This window comes from Melampsora larici-populina (genome assembly GCF_000204055.1).
Source record: "Melampsora larici-populina 98AG31 unplaced genomic scaffold MELLAscaffold_9, whole genome shotgun sequence".
Classification (NCBI taxonomy): domain Eukaryota; kingdom Fungi; phylum Basidiomycota; class Pucciniomycetes; order Pucciniales; family Melampsoraceae; genus Melampsora; species Melampsora laricis-populina.
Window position 1 is genome coordinate 688,825 of NW_006768773.1, and position 15,346 is coordinate 704,170.

At 40.2% G+C, this 15,346-nt stretch overlaps 3 protein-coding genes across 3 annotated transcripts; 2 read left to right on the forward strand and 1 right to left on the reverse strand.

The window, feature by feature from the left end:
- Positions 1–3,207: 3,207 nt before the first annotated feature.
- On the reverse strand, positions 3,208–3,604 carry MELLADRAFT_96324 (uncharacterized protein; the record flags this gene model as incomplete). Its single annotated transcript, XM_007407590.1, has 2 exons — positions 3,208–3,382; positions 3,540–3,604. The coding sequence occupies 2 exons, from the start codon at positions 3,602–3,604 to the stop codon at positions 3,208–3,210; spliced, it is 240 nt and encodes a 79-aa protein (XP_007407652.1).
- A 2,270-nt stretch (positions 3,605–5,874) lies between these two features.
- Positions 5,875–9,234, forward strand: MELLADRAFT_96325 (family 51 glycoside hydrolase; the record flags this gene model as incomplete). The annotated part of the gene is made up of 18 exons (XM_007407370.1): positions 5,875–6,036; positions 6,111–6,342; positions 6,447–6,793; positions 6,867–6,907; positions 6,974–7,055; positions 7,124–7,154; positions 7,241–7,307; positions 7,409–7,487; positions 7,568–7,692; positions 7,788–7,939; positions 8,045–8,106; positions 8,163–8,280; positions 8,355–8,372; positions 8,451–8,506; positions 8,583–8,605; positions 8,659–8,758; positions 8,834–8,930; positions 9,044–9,234. 18 exons carry the CDS (start codon positions 5,875–5,877, stop codon positions 9,232–9,234), a joined length of 1,983 nt encoding a protein of 660 aa, XP_007407432.1.
- Positions 9,235–10,120: 886 nt separating this feature from the next.
- Positions 10,121–12,167, forward strand: MELLADRAFT_71281 (uncharacterized protein; the record flags this gene model as incomplete). Its single annotated transcript, XM_007407371.1, has 8 exons — positions 10,121–10,233; positions 10,299–10,326; positions 10,424–10,456; positions 10,524–10,793; positions 10,853–11,108; positions 11,194–11,309; positions 11,400–11,478; positions 11,563–12,167. The coding sequence occupies 8 exons, from the start codon at positions 10,229–10,231 to the stop codon at positions 11,847–11,849; spliced, it is 1,074 nt and encodes a 357-aa protein (XP_007407433.1).
- Positions 12,168–15,346: the final 3,179 nt, after the last annotated feature.

Sequence of the window (15,346 nt, forward strand, 5' to 3'; positions counted from 1 at the left end):
GAGACCTGTAAAAGGTGAACAGAGTGTTTGTGTGGCTTGTAGCGGCACAAATGGCTTAGCCCTGTAGGACTTTTGAATGGCGACAGCTTTGGAGTCGTGAAGAAACACTTCATACCGGTATATTTTTTTGCGACACAAAAAGACAGACAAAAATGTTTGTCAGTTTTGAGTGGCTTTCATATTGCTTTTGAGCAATCTCAAAAGCATTCCGAAATTTTTGAACTGCGACTGAATTGTGTTTGCAAACCGGTTGGTCGATTTTTTGCCCAACCCCTATTGATAAGACCTTGGTCTTTGAGCAAGTGGAAGTACATGTTGTCGATCATTGTCAAAATCATGATACGGACACGTTGTGGAAAGCAATTCCTATGATCACGTCTTAATCTCATATCATTTTTTTTATTATTACATTAGATCAACTCACAACAGAAAAAAGAAAAGATCCATAAATCACACTCTTCAATTTTTATCAAGGCATGTGGACTCAAGACAAATAATCAAAATCATCATTTCAATTCAAATTATCACTATATGGATCTTGTTATTCTCAATGAACATCAATCTTACATTCAAAATGGTATATTTTATACAGACATAGAAGTTCAAATAAAAACAATACATACAAAAAAGATAAATAAATGAGATACATACATACCTTGGAAAAAAAAAGAGGGTCAAAAATTGAAAATGTCAACATTGATGTTACACAAATAAGATTAGAATTGATGAATCAAGAATGAAAACTCACCTAGTAGATTAATCAATCCCCAAACAGTTGATCTACAAGAAAGAAGTCAAGAATTGAAATTGGAATCTATGCAGCTATGAACTAACATTAAAGCAAGTCAGGAGAAAGTGGAGAAGTCAGTTTAAATGATGCAACAGAATAGAAGGAACAAAAAACTTACCTAAATGATCAAGAAGTCGAAATTAAAATTGAAGTCAAGAGAGTTGAAAATTGATTAAGAAGGCCTACAATCAAATTTAAATGAATTAATCTTAAACAATTGATGCAAAGTTCAAAATCGAATGACAGACAAATAAAGAAACAATATAACTTGTCATTATTGTGTAAGAGAGTGGAGAAAAATGTTAAGAACAGACCTCAAAATCAAAATCTAGATAGACAAAGATGAAAGAGAAAGTAACAAAAGACTTACAAGATAGATCAGAGCTCAAGATCGAAATTGAATTGAATGTTTATGAAGATTGTAGTTGAAACAGGCTGAGATCGAAATGGAGTTGGTGTAGTTAGAGACTGAATTGATTGATATTGAAGTGAAGGTGGTTAGAGTTGAGTAGTGATCGAGATAGAGGGGTCCTATGGAAGCTTTTGTTTCAACTTATCAAATAGATACCTAGAAGCGAAATGAAAAGGGAATCAAAATTTTAAACAAAGAAGATAAAGTTAGTAAACAAGAACAAACAAAGATAAAGAAATGAAAGAACTTACTTAAATGAAGATCAAGATCAAAGGTCAGAATCGAAACTGAATCCATCAATCTATTCATCAGATACAATAAGAATAGAAAAAAAAAGGAAACAGAATAGACATTCGATTTTGAGGTCTGAAGTTAAAACTAATGAAAAACTTAATAGAAGGATCGATTTTGAGGGTTTAAATTGAGATAGAGAAAGAGGGTGGTGTCAGTGTTGTGCAAGATGAATAGTAGAAAGAAAGTTAAGAGAGAAAAGACTTACATATTTATCAAGATCTAAATCAAAGATCAGAATCGAAATTGAAACTAAATAGGAATTCGATTTTGAGGTCCAAAGTTAAAACTAATGAAAACAAAGAAAGGAGGTAAAGGAGTCAGTATGAGAACAAACAAAGAAGTGAATGGGAAAAGAAACTTACTTAAATGATGTCAAAATCGAAATCTAAATACATAAAGTCAAGGATGGGATAGTGTAGAAGGAGAGAAAAGAAATTGAACTTACATTGTAAATCGATGGTGTGAAGATCGAGCTGGAGCTTGAGGATGAAGTGCGATCGAGAGGTCCTGAAAATCGAAATCTAAACAACTAGAGAGAAGAGATGAGTGAAAGAAAGAAAAAAAAAGGGAGTCAACACAGATCATGAACAAGTTAATAAAAGGATGAGCAGTAAAAAACAGGGTACTTAGCTGTTTTGAAATAAAACTAAATCGAAAATCAAAGTGAATCTGGTGATGTCGTGATTTGAACATAGAGGCCCGATCGGAGATGAAGTCGAAATTGGAAAGGGAGGAGGGAGTGATCAGGAGGTTTTTTCTTAAATGTATCGGTCTCGTTTTTTTTGTCTAGTTTGTGTAGGAATCGGTGGTATCGTTTTTCTTTTTTTGTGATCCATCCAAGGGATCATCAAGTGTTCTTTTCGTGTGATTCGCGTATTAGTGTGGATCAAAGAGTGTTCTAGTGTTAGTTGTTAAAGTGTTCTGATTGTTGTTATCGGCTTCGTGTCCGTGTCTAAGTGTTTTAATCGTGTGTTCAAGTGTTCTTGACATCATATAAGGTTTTTTTTAGAGTGTTCCATCAAAGAATCAGAATATCATCGTTAGTTAGTGTGTCCGATTAAAATCAAGTTTGTTAGGATTTTTTTTATCTCATTGAAAGAAAAAGAAAGATAGATAATAAAACAAACCTTTATCGTAGTTTAGATCATCGTTTGTAGTGGTTGATCTTGAAGAATTGTAGTGTTGTTGTTTTATTTTTTTTCTTTTATTGTAGTTTTGCTGAGCTGAGTCGTGAAACAGTTGTCAGTTGGTTGGATTCAAGCTCAGGGCCGGGTTTTTTTTATCAGGGCTTTCCATATATCATTTTTTATCATTAATTTTTTACTCATAGCAAGAATTACATTAAACTCAAAATCTACATATCTTTGCTTCAACATCTAGTATATCTTTGTGTAGGGTATTGTTGGATTCCGCCAGATCTTGCGGTTTTTTTTAGAAATATCAGAATAGTGTTACGTGTTAGACTTGTGAAGGTAGAAAGTTGTTAGAGAGTTGCTTCCTTGCTTTTTTTATTTTTGAACTGTTATTTCAAGGTTGAGGGCAGTCTACGACAATCATAGTTTCACCCGCATCTTGTTATTCTTTCTGCGGTGATTCTTCCCCTCTCCGGCTCAGCCTACGCCACACAGCGTAGGAGTTCTACAACGTATTGGACGTCGTTGGATTGTTTCTTCGATGGTTTTGATTGTGATAAACACTCAAACCTGGCTATCTAATTTATCTTGATGGTTGTAGTGAGGTAGGCATATTGAGAGATTGGGGTTTGTAGAGAATTGATCACATCAAATTGGCAATTTTTCACTTGAATCTCCCTTAATACCATACATGGTCTTGTTAGCTGAGCAGTAGCAAGGGAGTACTTCACAATCACGGTGTCACACTCACAGCTTTAAAAGAAATCAAAAGGGTTGATACCGACTTGGGGGAGCATTCGAGGATTGTTGGAAATGGGCGAAACGATCCCCGGGCAAAAAGTCTCATGTACGAGACAGCCTGTACCAAGTCCGTGCAAGAGGTACAGCGCAATTCAAAAATATAAGCCACTTGTGAGGTGGCTTAAGCTTCCGGATTTCGGTGGCCTGGCAGACCTCAATGGTATACCAGATCATCAATTATGATAATATAACATTACAACATAAAAACATTCACCCTTTGCTTCGATTCAAGTTTATAGATTTCAATCAATACGAACAATTTTTATCTATCTCGATGAAGAACAGATGCATCTCACTTTTTTAGATTATTCATCATATCATCATAAAGGGTGGAGGAAGATGGTGTTAGATTTCATCCAAGTCTTTAGGATATAAAACCAAAACACTCGAAGATTTGAATCACTTTAAAATGCTTAAGCCAACATTTATCAATCCAAGCTTTATAAAACGTGGAAATGAAAATAAAAACCAATGACCGTTCAAAGAAGTGGAGCCAAAAACTTGAAAGCAAAAAAAAAACTTAAAAACAGAATATGTCAAGCTGATCTTTCTAAATCAGACAGAGCTTGATCAATTCATTTCTCAGCCAGATGTTATGCAATCTGACGACGTTAGCGGAGGTGATTGTTTTCTCCTACTTACATATGCTCTCTTGATAGTCGCGAGCTGGAAGTGAGCGAGTTTCCGATTGCGACCTGTACAGTCGGTGACAAAAAGTTTACGTACCTGTACTATAACTGACCGATTTGGCAACTCTCAAGAAGCATATTGTACTCAACATCTCATGTACTTCTATACCTTAAAGCACACGGTCTAGATGGCCACTCGTCAGAGTATCTATGATCAAATTTCAGGATGTGTAATTGTAATGTAGACTCTAGAATACAACAATTTTTACCAGCGAGTGTGTCTACCCTTTGCCTTGATCACAGCCTTGATCCGATCAGGCATGGATTCAACCAAAGCTTGAAGCTTGCTCTGAGGGATTGCTTTCCACTCGGTAAACAGGGCTTCACGCATTTCTTGAGGTGTGCGAGGCTGATGTTTTTCAGAAACATTCCTTTTCATTATGTTCCAGAGGTTCTCAATCGGGTTCAAGTCTGGACTGTTTGCTGGCCAATTTAACTTTGTAATTGAATGTTGATCTCTCCATTCTTTTGCCACTTTACTTGTGTGTACCGGGGCTCCATCCTCCATCAAGATAAGATCGTGTGGACAATTAGGTGAGCTGATAAATGGTTCGATGATGCGTCGATAGATCAAATCGACAAAATCGGGTCCAGATCGACGTCCTGGGGGCATTATGGTCATCGGCAAGCGAATTTCGGCTGTGAATGCACCCCAGATCATTACCGAAGTTTGTCCACTCTTGAAACTTGGTGCTAAACAATCTTGGTTGTATTTTTCACCGGACTTACGCCACACCCAAACCTTCTTTGCAGGCTTTCCTATTTCAAAAGACGACTCATCGGTCCATATGACCTTCTTCCAATCATTGTAAGTCCAATCTTTGTACTGTTTAGCAAACTGAAGACGCCTTAGAATGTGTTGGCTCTTGAGATAAGGCTTGACTACTGCCACTCAAGAGTTAAACCCAAGTCTTCGAATTTCTGATCGGATCGTTTGAAGACTTGCTTTAATTGGTAGTTTGCTAGCGATCCAGGCAGCTGAAGCGCGTCGGTTTTTTTTAAAAATTTGCTTCAAAGTTCGCTGATCACGTTCTGAGAATTTCTTCGGTCTTCCGAGTGTTTTTGAGGTCGTTGATACGCGTTTTTTACGGTCATTGTAGATGACTGTGTAGACAGTAGACTTGGGATGGCCCAGTTTTTTAGCAATTTGAGTGCCAGGAATGCCAATTTGGTGCATGTAAACGATGGAAGCCTTTCGGGTGGGAGAAAGGGTGCAGGTCTTCATTTTCTAAGAGGTTTGGGGTTGGTATAGAGAAGATGCTCGAGGACAAAAACACTCATAGACCTCACTGCACTATTACATATGTAGTCGAGGTACGTAAACTTTTTGTCACTGACTGTACTACATACAAGGTACTACATCCAAGGCTCAAGCCATCTTCCTATGTACATACAGGAAGGTGGCGTCTTGAGGATACTTTTCGCCCATCTGCCTTTTCGCCCACTTTCGCCGGATCTCAACGATAATCGAATTCTCTGAATCGCCTTATTCAGAGCCCCGAGGTGGACAGGCTTGACTCAAACCTGATGGACAAGTCGCACGCATTGCAAGTGATGTTGAATATGTCCAACAAAATGTCCACCTTTTCCATCGAAGGAACAAGTCTGGGAAATCTCATTCTCGGGAGTCTGGGGCCTATAAATGGGCCAAGCTCTTGATCCCTCGCCCACACCAGCTTTAAGTTATTTCACACACTTTTCTCTTGCTGAGTTTCCAGTCGATCATTCGCGAAGTTGAAGCATCATTTCATCACGATGCGGAAATCTCTAGCACATTTTCCTGCTTATTTGTCACTTTCACTGGCCCTCATCCTACAATCCCAGGCCCAAAATGGCGGACCCACTGTCATCACCTTGGAAGGCAAGCCAGCTCAGACTATCCCTAATCTTTATGGTATGATGTATGAGGACATCAACGTTAGTCCCCAGTCGATTAGTCAACCTGTTCACTGAGCTTCTTAGATTAATTCCCCATTCAAACCTTGAAACAGCACGCAGGAGATGGGGGCTTATACGCGGAGCTGCTTCGTAATCGAGCGTTACAAGGCAAAAATCCCAAAAACCAAGCCGATGCCTTAGAGGCTTGGAGTTCCAATGGCAATATCAAGCTGGCGGCTGTAGATCTATCCGGATCTCTTCCACTTTCAGAGGCTTTACCGAACGCTTTAGAGGTTACCGTCGCAGCTGGCCAGCAAGGCTCCGTGGTGAATTCGGGTTATTGGGGTAATATTGAAACTCTACCTTCGACGTCAAAACTAGCGAAGGCGACCCGAGATATTCTGTTGAGCTGATGTTACTTGGATCATGTTGGTACACGCGTTAAATAGGCATCAAGGTTGATCAAGCATGGACCTACACCGCCTCCTTCTATGCCAAGATCGCTACTAAAGGGACCAAGTGCGGTCCCGGAATGAGCGTGCAACTATTGACTACAGGACAATCTGGAACTATCCTAGCTCAAGAAAGCATCCAATCATCGTGTCTTACTGACACATGGCAAAAGTTCGACGTTCAGCTTCGTCCAAAAAATTCAGCAGCTGACGCCAAAAACGACTTTGCAATCGCATTTACTTCGACATCAAATGCCGATGAAGTGATTCACATCACGTTGGCAAGTTTATTTCCACCAACCTTTAAAAATCGTCCCAATGGTGTTAGAATTGATTTGGCCCAGGTCAGTGGAGCATCCCGATTGCACCTTCAAGTTTTCGCGTCCTTGATAGTGTCCATTCTTGTCAAAAATATAGGCTACAGCGGCTCTCAAGCGAAGTTTTTTTCGGTGGGGTGGGTGAGTGACATCGCCTTTCCGGGTGGATCCAGTCAGAGATCTGATAGCTGTCTGTGATTCTCTTAGCAACAATATCGAAGGTTATAGTGCAGGCGACAGATGGAAGTGGGATCGGACTGTCGGTCCACTGACTGACCGACCTGGACGTGTAAGTCTGAATGATCAACTAGCAAAGACTTCAAAAGCCGATCTTGAAATCCATTTTTTATGATCTAGAAAGGAAATTGGGGTTACACTAATACCGACGGTAAATCTTGCGATTTCTTAAGACGACTTCATTTTGAAGTTCAACCTTGCTGAATCAACTCTTCATGATAACTTTTATTGTCGTAGGCTTCGGATTGTTCGAAGTCTTACAGTTCTGCGAAGACTTGAACATGGAATTCATTGCATCAGTTTGGTGATTTGCTGTCTGACCCAAAAGCATCTAAATTTATCAAAGAGTAGTAACCATTGATAACCTCAATTGTGCTTGTGCGCTTCTGTTTGAACCGCTACTAGGTCAGGTCTGAGTTTATCACCATTCAAGGCTGTACCCGAATCAGAAATTGATAAATACATTCAAGAAGGTGTGGATATGGTTAGCTTTTTGACGGCCCCCGCATTCTCAACACAGAATCAATCCGCTGAATGCTGATACGTGCGCACTCCGACGAGTAGCTTAATTTTATCGTGGGCCCTGCTTCAACAAAAGCAGGTGCTCTCCGCGCCTCTTTAGGTCACCCCGAGCCTTTCCCGGTGCGATTTGTTGAGGTCGGCAACGAAGACTTTTTTGACTCCGCAACGTATGTCGGATCCTCAACAGTACACTCGGCTTGTGATCAACTGGTAGTCGGAGGCTCATCTTCAACCTGCACGCTTTTATTTGATCCAATTCTAGTTATTCATACCGATGGGGGCACCTTGCACCAGCGCTTATGCAACAGTTTCCTCAGCTCAAGTTTGTTGCCACCAATGTTCCACACAAACCCGATCTGCAACCGGAACCGTATGGCTGGGATATCCATAGCTACCAGACTGCAGAATGGTATGGTGAGTCTATATCCTCACCATGAACTTGAAATCTTGATAAATCCCAAAACCTGTGCCGGTGCGCAAACCATGAGTTGACTTATGGATACTTTTGCGCATGCTCAGTTGCTCATACTCAAGACTACGATTCTTATCCACGAAACGGGCAGAAGATATTTCAACTCGAGGTACGTTCAAAATGATATAAAAATTGGACTTCATATCCACAGAACTAGTTACTCAGTCTAAATCAAATATGTCACAGTTCGCTTCTAATGGGCCCAAGATAGGACAAGGCCCGGCACGCCCAACACAGGAAGGTGCAGTAGGTGAAGCAGCATATATGACAGGATTCGAAAGGAGTGAGTCCCAAGTTCCGCAGCCCATTCCTCTTGTGCACCTTCCGGTCCTGACACGCCTGTATTTTCGACTCTAGACTCCGACATAGTCGAAGGTCCGTATCTATCTCTTATCGTTTTGTAGCAGCCCTGATTGGTTAAGCTGTCTAAAGCGGTGTTATTCTTGCTTCCAGGTATCGCATATGCTCCTAGTTACATCAATGTACAAGTTCCTGAAGCATCACAATGGGTGAGTTCTATTCAGCTTTGGGTTATAATTCGATCAACGAAACTGATCGAGATTTTCAAATCATAAACCTCATAAGCACCCAAATTTGCTTGGATTTGAGTAAGTTCAGAGTGAAATATTTCCTTCAACTCTTCTTGATCACCTTTAAAAAGACTTGGCGATTTGTTTGATTGCACGATGTTAACAAATGTACATCTTTGCCTTGTCAGTGCTCTTCGTGTCTATCCCACGACATCGTACTATGTTCAACAGGTCAGTTGATCTACCCCCTTGAGATATGAGCTGTGCAGTGATTCAACTCTGACTTACTTTTTGATGGTTGTATAGATGTTCGCCACATATCTAGGGGATAAATATCTACCTTCCAATCTACCTTCAAAGACCGACAAATTGAGTTGGTCAGCTACAGTGTCATCCTCTGATGGTACAGTCTTTTTGAAGGTACGGTGTAGGAGTTTAAACTTTTGGCCATTTGATTCATATTCACTTAGACTTATCTTCCTTCAATCTCTTGCTATGCACAGTTGGCAAACGCAGATCGATCCACGCGCCAGGTATCCATCAACTTACCTTTCACTCCTGGTCAAGTCACGACTTCAACATTACAAAGTTCCGGAAATGCTGATAGTCCACCTGTGACCCAACAAGTGCCAGCTCAAGCGAGCCCGATCTCACTTTCATTGTCATCTCAGAGCGTTACTGTAGTTATTATTGCAAGAGGTAGATAAAACGCAGACGTATCGCAAGTTGGTTTCGCAACTCGTCTTTTTGTACGGTGATCCCTTTGAAATTCTTTAGTTGAAGATTCATAAACCGGATGTTCTTCCAATTCCGTTATAAAGTGGTTCACTATTGATTTCAATTTCGACTCATTTATAATACTCCATTGTACTTTCATACCCCTTTTCTCTGGCTTTTAGTATCATTTCTCTCGCTTTGGTTTATTTTTTCATAGCCTGGTAATACATTTCACATTTCAAGAATGGGAGTGATAATACCAGCTGATAGCTCCGAGATATAAATCACGAACCAACCCATGTTTCTTTTTCGTCGCTTCGAATTTAGTAAAGTCTGTTTTAGTAAGGTGGAATTGAGCTTATGACTCATCAATATGAGTATCCCCTGATGATTCAAGATGCGAAGTTAGGAACCCGCACTGAAGCCTGAAGGGTATCAAGATGCTATACGGCTGAATCCGAAATCATTTGAATTTGATCAGAATTGTCTATTCCGAAAGCTGCGTAGGGACTTCGTTATGATGGGTCAAGGTATTCTTTTAGCTGAGCCTGAGCTGCAGCATTCAAAATTCTCATCCACATGGTAATCCTTCTCAACAAAAGAGGTTGTTTGGTAAACGAGGCAGTGCGATCGGAGACTGGCCATTATGATGGTGCTTGCGTAATGTATGTAAAATGTATGTAAAACTTGAGGCTGATGAATCATGAAACCAATCCCCATGCCGAATTGCAGCAAATTGATCGAGTGGTCTTGGACTGCTTCATAAAAGTTGAGATGTTAAGTAGCCTAGCCCTTTTAGGCTAATTTGCCAAAATTCAGTTGAACCTCAGATCAGATCTTACTGCAACTGCCAACGACTACCACTATCATTCATTTCATCATTCCTGGTCTTAACATCCATCCTGATCCTCATCCTAACACTCACCAATATCGATCAACTTCAAATCACTTTATCATCTATCAATTTATCTCAACCTCATCATCATGAAGTAAGTTTAATAGCTTATTGTCATCTCACTTTGGATTTCAATTGACACATTCGATCATCTTCCAGCCCCTCAAGTTACATTCAATTAGAAAAGGTATCATGGCTTGACTTTATCTCTTCCTCCTGTTCGCTTACCAAACAACATCGATCATTAAACAGCTCGTCATCTCTTTCGTATCTTTATCATCCAGCTCGGTGAAGGTACTTATGCTACAGTTCACAAGGTTCGATCTAGTTTTCTACACTTCATCTCTTGATTTGGAATTAAGTTTTGATTCATAACCTCAATAGGGTCGCTCTCGGATCACAAACGAAATCGTAGCCCTCAAAGAGATTCATCTGGATGCAGAAGAAGGAACACCCTCTACGGCGATCCGAGAGATTAGCTTAATGAAAGAACTCAAACATCCTAACATCGTTCGACTCTATGACGTAATTCATACTGAAACTAAGCTTATGTTGGTGTTTGAGTTTATGGACCTCGATCTCAAGAAATATATGGACGCGCACGGTGACCGGGGTGCATTGGAAAGCCATGTGGTCAGAAGCTTCATGTATCAAGTAAGTTGCTTACCTTTAACTTGTCATTATCTATCTGACCTAGATTTGTATTTCCGAAGCTTTTGAAAGGAACTGCATTTTGTCATGAGAACAGAGTGTTGCATCGTGACTTGAAGCCTCAGAATTTGCTCATCAACAAGCGCGGTGAATTGAAATTGGCCGATTTCGGATTAGCAAGAGCATTTGGAATTCCAGTCAACACCTTCTCCAACGAAGTTGTCACACTTTGGTATCGGGCTCCCGATGTACTTTTAGGGAGTCGGACATACAGCACCAGTATAGATGTCTGGAGTGCAGGTTGCATCATGGCTGAAAGTAAGCAGCGAAACAAGCGTTGTAGTCATTTGCGTTGATGGTGCTCATTAAATCTATGATTTGGCTTAACCTTATCATCTACTAGTGATCAGCGGTGTTCCCCTTTTCAGGGGTCGAGACAACAACGATCAGCTCACTCAAATTCTACGTGTCCTCGGTACCCCTGATGATACCACTCTACGAAGGATCCAAGCAGAATCAGTCTGAGTCACTTCATTTTGAACTCTTGCTTACCTTGTCATCTTTGGAATTGTGCTAACCATCGATCATCTTTGCATCATTTTCTATTAGCCCGAGATTCAATTACGCCCCTTTCCAAGAGTAGCAAGAATCTCGTTTCAGTCTCTATATCCAAAATGTCATCCATTTGGTAAATATAAATTTTCTACAGACCAGACTGCCAACTGAATAGCCATACTGACCTTTACATCATCTATTGACTTTGAAATAAAAGCCACTGACCTTCTCGAGCGTCTCTTGAAGTTTGACCCGTCTCAGCGGCTGTCTTGCGAAGATGCGCTCAACCACCAATATTTCCAGTCAGATGCTCGTATCGCTGCACAACAAACTACTAATCAAGCTCAACAAAGACAGCAACAACAAGATCAACAAGCTCTTGCCCAACAGCAATACCAACAGGCTCAACAACAACAATACATGGAAGCTCAGATCCAAGCTCAACAATATGCGGCCCAAATGGCTGTTCAGCAGGGTAGTGGTGGTTCTTATAATTATCAGTAACGATCCTCTAATCTTTTCTTCTCTGTTCTATCTTTGATCGATTACCTTTTACATCCTACACCATGTATCTTTACGTAAGTCTAGTGAGGAGGTAAGGCAGTTGTACTTCCTTTTCGAGCTTTCTTTACTCTTCATCTTAAGTTGTTCTATGAAGAAATCGTCAATCTATATATAAACATGGCATGGACTTGTAATGATTGAGTTTTAATTTGTATTAATTGGTAGCCCTGTAATTTCTGTGTTTCAAGTCTTGTTCATCTTTGTGTTAGTTTTTTGGGGAAGGTTTGTAAAGAATCAAAGTAGAAGTTTGTCAATTTCAGAGTAAGAGTAGAAAGAAGATCTATTGTGGGTGTATCTTTTGAGGTAAAAGTAATGAATGACCAAGATACATTGTGATCATTCAGGCTTCACTCATGATTAGGGACCATCCTTCCAAATCTTCTTGAATCCCATTGGTCATGGGGAAAAATTACATCATAGCTGGCTAAGGCTTGTTGACTGAATTGAGTTTTGAAGTGATTTGATCGATTGATTCTTAAGATGAACCTGACAAAGCAAGCTCATCAAGGTCATCAACAACACAGCATTCTTTATAAGTCATTGATCATGGGCACTAGGAGGAAACTTCTAGATACGAGAATATGTATGTATGTTAGAGGTGCCATGTGATGAAGCCTCGAGGTAATGATTTGTTGGTCTCTTGTGCAATCTCTTGCAATAATCCTTCATTACCTTTTCGCAATGAGGAGCTCTTTATCTTTGTATTGATGATCATTTATAATCTACCCAGTGAATGATCTCGAACTTGTGTTCTTCCCACTGCTTCACTTTTAACTCAAAACATATTCTATACCACTTCCAAAGATTATTCTCAGTTTTATTCAAGATCAACTCCTTTTATATATATTCCATCATATCATCACACTGATTTTTGATTCATATAAAACTTTCGTCCTACCCACCTCTTCCTCTATTTAAATTTGTGACACTTTTTTAGTCCGCCCCATAGCAGACCTTTTTGTTGCCTTTGAGTCAATTGCACTCTAACTTAACTAAGTCCCTCGTTCTGGGGTTTAATACAGCATGCAATGCCCAGGTCACGAGGGTCTTTGGCACAGGATTAGGTTGTTTTTTGAAAGACTGCTTGAAATCACGCGGGAGGGCCCCGAGAGGTCTGACTCGAGATTGTAGGAAGAAGCAACAAGGCCCTTAAGGAGCGGTCACTCATAACAATTAAGATAAAAAAGCCACTCCTTTTAAGTGAAAAAGGTAGGGATGACGGGTACAAAAAAATTCCTGCAATTAAAGAACTACTGGCTAAACTTGTAGAAGGATAGGGAAAGATTTTGTTGATAATAGAGTGGATGAGCTTACAAAAATAATTGAAGAAGTATGTAGAGGTAAAGAGACAACATATAACTCTAATAACTTTGTAAAAAGGAAAAGAGGTAAAGAGCTTCAATCGTGAAAGAACATGCGAACAGCTTTACCTAAGATTGGTAAGAACTTCAAAACCTTTGAGGCACGTCTTCATAACAACACAGTGATCCTTACACAGACAACTACGCCAGCCCCGATTCCTATCATAGTTAACACTTCGTCCCATCACCTAGGAAGAAGAAGGGATAACATTAGCTGGGCGTTGACCTCACGTGAAGTACCTTTTTTCATCGTCACAGGAAGTTCAAGAAAGATTGCCACGGTGCAACTGAAGCGATGTTGCATTTGCCTCGGGCGCCCTTGCATCCCGAAGTGCTCTTTGAAACTCTGGCCAAACAGTGTTGAACGACTGATGATCTTGGGAGCTCAGCAAGATCAAGAAGCTATAAAACTCAAGACTCTCTCTCTTCATCATATTCCTCCTCATCACATCTTTTAATTCTACCTTTAATAATACCTCCTTCATCATTGTACCATAGTTGTATATAATAAACTTCACTAATAATCAGCACCATCGCATTTACTCTTTCGTGTTCATAGTCTTCAAAATCATCAATCAATCTTTTGAAATCCAAGTTTTAAACTTCTTTTTCTAATCACTTTCATTAGCTTCGATTCTTTTAGAATATTCCCTACGTTTTTTGATTTGTTCACATCTTCCACCATCATGCGTTTCACAATCACTGTCAGCTTTGCCACTTTGGCTGTTGGATTGGTCATGAGTCAAGGGGCTCACAATCAAGCGCCTACGCACAACACCTTTACGTGAGTTCAGAATCAACTCTTGTATCATTTCCATTTCAAACACATTCATTTACCGTACTTTTCTAACTTTTTTTTTCATCATTTGTTACTTCAGACTGGTTCGCCGTACCAACATTGTTACCGAGACCAATGTGACCTCCAGCATTCCCAAAAGCACTTTACCCACACTCTTGTCTCCGCCTGTGGGTCTTCGGGATGCGCTTGAGAATGTTCACAGGTAAGATTTTACAGTAACTCTTCCACATAAACATTCTGCACGCATTCTCATGAAATGCTAGTTGCTAACTTTTGAACACTCTCTATGTGCTTTAAGGATACATAATACCATAGATCCGTAAGCCTATGTCTGTTTGCTTACTATTTCATTTCAGAATATTAACCTCTTTATTTCTTTACCACCACATCCAGTGATGCTGTTAACAATGATCAAGGGTGAGTCTCAAACAGACATCAAAAATTTATAGGTCCAACATCTAACAAACAACTTTCTTCTTCTTATCTAGTCTTTTCCGTCGGAACGTCACCATTGTCACTGGACCACCCCCCAAACCACCAACACCACATAATCCACCTAAACCTTTGTCACCAGTGACCGTAACACCCAACAATCCAACCAAGCCTGTGTCTGGACCACCGCCAAGCCATCAAGCCAAGCCTGTTTCTGCACCACCACCACCACCAAACACCCAAACAAAGCCTTCGTCTACGACAGTCACCACTAGTACCCAAAACCCTCCACCAACAATCTCGAGCACTAGTACCGCAAACCCTGCGCTCACCACAACTGTAACGACCACCACTCCAGTAAACCCAACGTCTGGACAACCGGCAAGCAGTCAAACAAAGCCTTCATCAAAAGTCGCCTTGAGCAGGTAAACACAGATTTGATTTCTGATGATTTGATCTCAAAGATAACCTATTAACATTTCCTTGACTTTTTTTCTCTAATCTTAAAATTTCAGACGTCAAGATAAACAAGAAGTCACAACAGGTCTACCTACCAAGCTTCCTACTGATGCAACTACATGTGCAACGATTTTGAAAAAGATGGAATCAGCTAAAAGTGCATCAACTTCTACCGGAACTAAATCTACTTCAACTCGTCGTGCAATCACAGGAACATACAATTACCCGTAAGTCTGATGACAAAGAAATCTTGTTCAAAGCAAAATGTATTCTGAACATTAGAAATCGGGGTATGAATTTTGATCTTTCTTATAGTTTAAGTCGTCGTCAACCTCAATCAGGAGATCAAAAGTCTACTACAAACACATCAGGTGGATCTACTTCGG